Raw genomic sequence first — 7,129 nt, 5'->3', positions numbered from 1 at the left:
TCATTACCTCTGTTTTGTGAGGTGGAGGACTTTGTGGACTGGTGTTGGGTATGGGTTAATGTTGGACTTGTGGGCTTGGGCAGCAATGGGTTGGGATGTTTTCGTGATGCACATTTTCTTTGCATAAAACTCTCTCTTATCCATGAGTTGCTGTGGACTTGTTTCTCCAAAGTACCCAGACTAACACAGTGGGTGATGTGGGACTCAAGAACCCACCTTCGGCCCCCCCCCCACCACCTTGGGTGAGGGAACCAGAGGTGCGTGCTCCGACTGGGACCAAATGCCAGGCGCTTTTGCTGGCTGCTTCCCTCCCCACCCCTCGTCCCTAGCTGTTTCCTGGGCCACCCCCAAGACTCGGGGACACGCGGCGAGCAGGCCCCCATGAGGAGCTTAGGAGTGGGGAGAAAATGGACTAGACTCAGCCGGCCGCCTGGTCCCAGAGCCCTCTCTCTTGCACCGACCAGGACTACCGGGGGCGGAGGCTGTGGCCCAAACGCGCCGCTCCACCTTGGAGCCCACCCTTAGAGCCCACCCTTGGGGCAGGCTTGCCTCCTGCTGCGGACTGAGGCTGGGCAAGGGCAGAGACAGCCCAAGGTCCCCCATGCAGAGGCCAGAGCCGCTGCTCCCACTCAGGACGCCTGCATGGCTCTGCCCTGACCCTACCTGACTTGGCAGAAGGCTTGCTGGGTGTCAATCCAGACATAGCGCTGGCCCCGGAAGAGGTAGTATCGCAGCACACACATCTGGGTGGGAGAAGGTGGGGTAGGTGTATGCCCAGGGAGAGGGGAATGGGAGAAGCAGGGAACAGAGACCGGTGTCATGGGATGAGGCTGGGGGTGAAGCCAAGGTCAGACAGCATTCCAGAAGGTGCTCAGAGAATATGGGGCCCGCCCCCGCCTTGTACACAGGTGAGACTGAGGTCCAGAGGGGTGGGGGCTTGTCCAGCAGTCAGCTGGTGGGTCACTGACCCCCTCCTCCTTCTGGTGGAGCCGAGTGGTGTCCTGCCACGTGTATTCTGGTACTGCTCCCACGGCGGCTTGGCTCCGGCCATCTTCTGGCTGCACTGGGTCCAGGCTGGGGAGGTAGCTGGGTGGGGGTTGGAGTGTGTTACTTGGATGTTTTCTCAGCACCTCTATGCCCCACAATCACCCATCCACCCTGGGATTTGGGGCTACTAAGCTCAGGGCCTTTAGAGGGAGGGGAGGGGGAGCAGGGGCTTCTGGGAGGGGGCAACGCTGCTGCCTCACCTGGCCTCGCTGATGGCTTCCGTCTGCACCTGGACAGTGTGGAGCTGCCAGGAACTATCCTGGAACACAGGAGTTTGGGGCTCAGTCCTGGGGAAGCCCCCAGGCTGGGAGGCCCTGGGGAAGGTAGACAACAGGGTGCTTGGCAGCTTCCTCAGGATCCACCACCCGTGTGCCCACTGCTCAGATGGGAAGGCCAAGGCCCAGAGAGAATGTCCTCCCCGAGGAGCCAGACGGAGCCTCACCTCTTGGTCTCTTGTTTCGATGACGAGTGTCTCGGCGCGGGCCAGGGTGCAGGGCTGGAGCCGGAGCCGCACGCCCCACCCCGGCTTCCACCGGAACAGCAGCAAAGGGATCCCAGCCATCAGCCAGACCACGGCATGGTAGCCCATGGCCCTCCATGGATGGCCACAGTAGCCGCTGAGCCTCTGTGGAGGCCGGCCGGCAAGAGAAGGCCAGTGAGGGGCAAGGTGGGAGAAGGCAGCCAGGGTGCTAGGGTGGGCTGGGGTATTCTGCGCCCCCAAACTTACCACAGATGAAACTGAGGAGCTGAGGGGATTGACAGATGTCTCTATCGTCAGGGTCCCATAGCTGGCGGGTGGGTTGCCCACGAGGGGGCTTCTGTCTGTGGACAGAGGGACACGGTCATCTTACATGCTGGTCTGAGGTCCCCATATGTCTTGCATCTGGCCGCTGCTGCTGACTCCTGCTGTGTCTCAAGATCTCTGTTGGGTGTGGGCCCCAAGTGGCGCATGCTGCTCCATCATCAGTGACTCAACTGCTTGGAGGTCTGTACTCTGTGCTCGCTAGCCCACTTTACACCAGTTGGCTTTATACTCCCCCCACCCCCACCCCCACCCCCGTGACCAGAGGCTAGAAGTTGAGTCTGGACAGATGAGTGTCAGGCCTGCAAGGCAGCTGTGGAGCCTGCTCGGACCCTGAAAGAAGAAGAACGGACACAGGTAGGGGGACCCAGCCACTAGGTGTGGGCAGGAGAGGAAGGGGCCCTCGAAGCCTGGGGAGAGAAGCTGCTGCCGGGGTCCACCTGCACAGTTAACAGGATGCTCATTTCACAGATGGGAGGAGCTGAGGCTCAGGGAACAGCAGCTGACAGCTCTATTGAGGGGACATGTCTGGTGCAGTGGGCAGACAGACAGGGGTACTCTGCAGTGGGCTAGGGGGCTACTGCTCCCATCCTCAGACAGCCCCGTCAGAGCATCTCTAAGGTTGGCCCCTGGAGCACCTGCTAGGCATGCTGATGCCCGTGCCCTCGCCAAGCCCGCTGGACAGTGCTGAGCAAGAGGTGGGTGCAGGGTGGCTGCAGGTTTCAGAGGACTTCTGGAAAAGTTCATTGGGGGCAGGGAAGCCAGTGGGTGGGGGGGTCCACTGCAGTATAGGGAGGGTGACTTTCGGGGTCTCTTCCTTCTCTGCCTCCCACACTACATTCAAGGAATACTCTAATGCAGTGGTTCTCAACCTTCCTTATGGCGCGACCCTGGATATAGTTCCTCATGTGGTGGTGACCCCCCAACCATAACATTATTTTCATTGCTACTTCATCACTGTCATTTTGCTACTGTTACGAATCCGGCCACCCCTGTGAAAGGGTCGTTCAACCCCCCAAAGGGGTCGCGACCCACAGGTTGAGGTCTGACTCTCTGAGGTCAGTGTGATGGGCATCCCCTTGGCAGGAGACAAGGACGCTCAGAGGTCGAGTAGCTGGCACAGGTCACACAGCAAGCAGGTGGGAGGAGCACAGCGGACGGGTTGGCCCCAGGCTTCTGCTGTGGACCTTGTGAGGCCCCGCCTGGGAACTCCTGCAACTTGGGGCCACGTGACCCCTCAGACCAGGCAGCCTGCCCTCTCTGCTCCCCAGCTTGCATCTTCTCACGTGCGAGGCAACCGTAATTACAGCGGTCATAATGATAACAAGGGCAGCGAAGTCAGCCGGGGGGGATTTCCTGGGAGATAGGAGAAGTCTCAAGACATCCGCCAGGGATTTCCTGGGAGATAGGAGAAGTCTCGAAGGCTCGCAGGCCTGACCCTCAGCCATGAGGGGACCATTTACACGGCAGGGGACTGTGGCTCAGAGGGGCACAGACCGGCCCTTCCACACTGCCAGACACAGGCCTGCCCATCCTGAGGCCTGGAGCCCTCAACAGCCAGATCCCCACCGATGGCCAGCCCCTCCCTCGTCAACTGAGCCGGTGTCGAAACTAATGGTGGGGTCACTCCTTCAGGGAGAGCTTGAAATCAGGGGCCTCTCAACACACACACACACACACACACACACACACACACACACACACACACACACACACACACACACACACACACACACACCACTACACACACACACACCCCATTTCACACACACTCTGACATGCACATTTACACATTCTCACTATTAAACAAGTTACACACTGAATGGTGGGCTCTGCCCCTGGCACTACATGCGAGGAATACTCTATGAAGTCGGTGTGATGGGCATCTCACCACATTTGCACACATACACAGACACACTACCTCACATACCATTGCACGCACATTCATAGTTCTCACACACTTATATAATTCACACCCCAACACCACCCACATATATATAGACATACCACCTCACATACACACACCATTTCACACACGCAGTTAGTTACACATTCTCACATACTCTTACAATTCACATACCCCGCCACACACACCATCTCACTACATTCACCCTCATGTGTATAGACATACTCCCTGCCCCACCCCCTCACACACATCATTTCACACACATAGTTACACATCTCTTATACTCTTACTATAGCCACTAACTGGATGGAATGTAGCCTCCAGACAGGTGGGCCAGGCCACCTGGGTCTGAGTTGTCCCCTGAGTGCAGGGGGAACCAGCCCGGGACCCTGGAGTTGTGGGGCACCATGGACACCAGTTGGTCTCCTCTGGTGCTAGCCCAGCCCCAAGCGAGGCCTGTCAGGGCAGGAGCATGGCTTCCCTCCCTTCCTCATGTCAGACCATGGACAAGCAGCAGCCGATGGGGCACCCTGACACAGCGTGGTGTGCTGGAGTCTCAGGTCCTTTGCCATCAACGAGGCTCTCTTTAAGAGCCTGCCAGTCCTGTTGACCCTGGAGTCCCAAAATGTCTTTTTTTGCCAAAGCCTTTCGCCTCCCTGGAGACCTGCTCCTTAAGAGCGGGGCACGGTGGGCAGTCAGTGGCCATCAGGGCTGTTCTAGGGGGGCTCCCGTGAGGGAAAGCATGGGCCCCTCAGGCTGTGGGGGTTTTACTTCCAGCCAGGCCCAGTTTTCCATGTCTTCCTCCCCACAACCCCAGGAAGTGGGTGCCCCTTTTAATCCTTGTTTTGCAGATTAGAAAACCGAGAGCCAGATAGGTTAGGTAAGCTGCCTGAGGCCGCCTGGCCAGCGGAAGGTAGCCTGGCTCCTGAGTCCCTGCCTTTAAGCACTGCACCCTCAGTGTTTCCTAAGGCAAGGCCTTAGCTTCTCTGGGCTTCCCGTCCAACCTGCAGGGTGAAAATCCCAGGGCAGCCTGAGCAGCAGCCCTGCCACGTGGGCCGATGCAGGCTGGGCTGCCAAGGAGGTGTGGTTTCTGCTGTGACCCACTTCTCAGGCTCTCCTGGCCTGTGCCACCACTCTCCCTGCGCCCAGGGTACAACTCTGCCGTGCCTGTGGCCCTGCAGGCCAGCGGCTTGGGCTTGCCCTGGGAGAGGAACCAGTCCACTGATCTGGTTTCTCTCCCCCCATTTTGCAAGTGAGGACACTGAGTTTTGGAGGGGCAGGTGTTCATGGACTTGTCTCTTAGCTTCTCTGCTCACCACACCCACAGACTCCACACGCTCCCTACAGAGCTCACCTGGGGCCTCACCGGCCCTGCTCACAGGGCCTCCTACGCAGTGTGGGCTCAGGACCCACGGAATCAAAGGGTGGCTGCCCATCCCTCTCACTGCCATAACTGTGCATGAGGGTGACACTGCTAGGAGTCACTGTGCCCACCCCTTGCCTGCTGGGAAGTGCAGAGGAGCCCGGGAGCTGCTGCTTACTGAGGCTCCTCCTTCATTTGCTCCCCCAGCATCCAAACAGCGTTCACTCTGGAAGGTTCTCTCTTGGGCCTACCCTACAGCCTGCACTTCAGGAGGGCGCTCTCCCCAGCCAAGCTTGGAGGAGAGGGAAGGGAGAGGGGCTTGAGGGAGGATGTCCCAGCCCCGGGCCCAAGTAAAGGCACCTTTCCCACCTGACACCTGCCCAAACTCGGGTGTCCACACGTTTTCCCGCACACATCGCAGGCTCCCTGGCAGCACCCTGGCTCAGGCACCCCAGCAGGCGTTGCTGTGTTGGAGCTCCCTTACTGTTGGAGCACTTTGGAAGGAGCGCAACTGACCTCTGACCTGGCAGCGCCTTGGATGCAGTGTTAGCAGCACTGACTCAGCGAGGGGACGTTTTATTATCTCCACTTCACAGTTGGGGAAGCTGAGGAACAGGCTGTGATGTTTGGAAGCAGCCAGACATGGGGGAGGGGGGGGTCTGAGGGTCCCGCTCCTCTTAGCTGGTCCGCAGAGCGCCCCCACTGCCCTGTGCGAAGTATGGGGGATGGCACCCCTTAAGGGTGAACTATCTGGTCCCGTAAGGATGGACACACCTCTAACCCTGAGGAGCAGTTCTGCTCCATTCTATAGGGCCGCCATGGACTCCATCTCAGAGGGCTTGGTTTGGTTTGGAAAGACAGTGCACAGAGGGGCGAGTGAACCTGGAGGGGTTGGAGTCAAAGCCCAAATTTGGGAACCTCTGGCTTCCTGCGGAAGCTGGGCTTCCTGCTGGTGACCTGGCAGCCGCCCAGGGCAGCAGTGCTGCCTCCTCTCATCATGGTTGCCCTGGGACCCGCCAGGGGGAGCGCATGAAGATCTATCAGCATCCCAATCGCTGTATCTGTGAACCAGGCAGCCAGCTTCCCCCAGTCCTCCTCCCTTCTCCTGAGAAGGGTGGGATGTGGGGGGAGATGGGGATCGAGAGATGGGGACTGCAGAGCGGGCCCTGCCTTGGGGGGCCCATGGCTGAGGTCTCAGGTCCGTGTGGCTGGGCCAAGGGTCTCATTCACAGCCACCACACACCCACAGCTGCTGCCCAGCGGGTTCTGACTCATGGTGGCCCCTGGTGTGAGGAGGGGACTGCTCCTTCGTATTTCCTTGGCTGTAATCTTGATGGGGGCAACTTGGCAGGCCTTTCTGCCAGTGGAGCTTTTGGGTGGGGTGCGGCACCACACCGAGAGACCTCATTCACATTCCACTCCGGCCAGAAAAGGGTGCTTGGAGGGTGTGGTCCTTAGATCCGGGTGATGACAAGCTACTTCTGGGAGCCTGGGGCCCAAGGGATGGATGGCTGGTGCCCCAAGACTCGCCTATCAGTGGGGGAAGGGGACTAGGCTTTCTGTGATACAGATCATTCATCTGGCCATGAGGGGCACCAGCCCGGAGGGAGGGAACCCCCGATGCCCCTGGCTGCAGCGGCCTTCCTGACGCTTGCCTCCACCGGCCCTACCTGAACAGAGTCACTAAGGACCAGAGTGCAGTGGGCGGTGGCCGTCCCCGACGCCAGGCTCCCAATTCGCTCTTGCACCTGCGCGGGATCGCCCTCTCAGGGCAGCTGGGCTGGGGAAGGCGGGCCGGGGGGCACCAGCACGGAGACTCCCGGGCCCCCAAGGGAAGCCTCGAGCCAATTCCTGAGCCTGGGGAGGGGGGCTGGGCTGGAGACCCGGCCGAGCCCCCAAGGTGGACGTGTCACTGCTGCAGGTGCGATCAGGAGCAGGCCGGGTCCGTGCGGGCTCCCGGCTGGCTTACCCGGGCTCGGCACTCACCTGCGCTCATGCCGGCGCCTCCCGC

General features: G+C 59.8%; 1 protein-coding gene across 1 annotated transcript in view; it reads right to left on the bottom strand.

Annotated features, from left to right (window-relative positions):
* Positions 1–7,123, bottom strand: part of ATP13A2 (ATPase cation transporting 13A2) — a 24,692-nt gene extending 17,569 nt beyond the window's left edge. The window contains exons 1-6 of the mRNA XM_045298946.1: positions 7,105–7,123; positions 1,775–1,869; positions 1,490–1,672; positions 1,248–1,306; positions 969–1,074; positions 664–743 (exon numbers count right to left, since the gene is read on the bottom strand). Of these exons, the coding sequence (XP_045154881.1) occupies positions 664–743; positions 969–1,074; positions 1,248–1,306; positions 1,490–1,672; positions 1,775–1,869; positions 7,105–7,114 (533 nt within the window). The 5' untranslated portion in view covers positions 7,115–7,123. The remainder of the gene's footprint in view (positions 1–663; positions 744–968; positions 1,075–1,247; positions 1,307–1,489; positions 1,673–1,774; positions 1,870–7,104) is intronic.
* Between the last annotated feature and the right edge of the window lie 6 nt (positions 7,124–7,129).

This window comes from Echinops telfairi, unplaced genomic scaffold, assembly GCF_000313985.2.
Source record: "Echinops telfairi isolate 266 unplaced genomic scaffold, ASM31398v2 ScPeMD7_7457;HRSCAF=8495, whole genome shotgun sequence".
Classification (NCBI taxonomy): Eukaryota; Metazoa; Chordata; class Mammalia; order Afrosoricida; family Tenrecidae; genus Echinops; species Echinops telfairi.
This window is presented reverse-complemented; position numbering and strand designations above follow the sequence as displayed.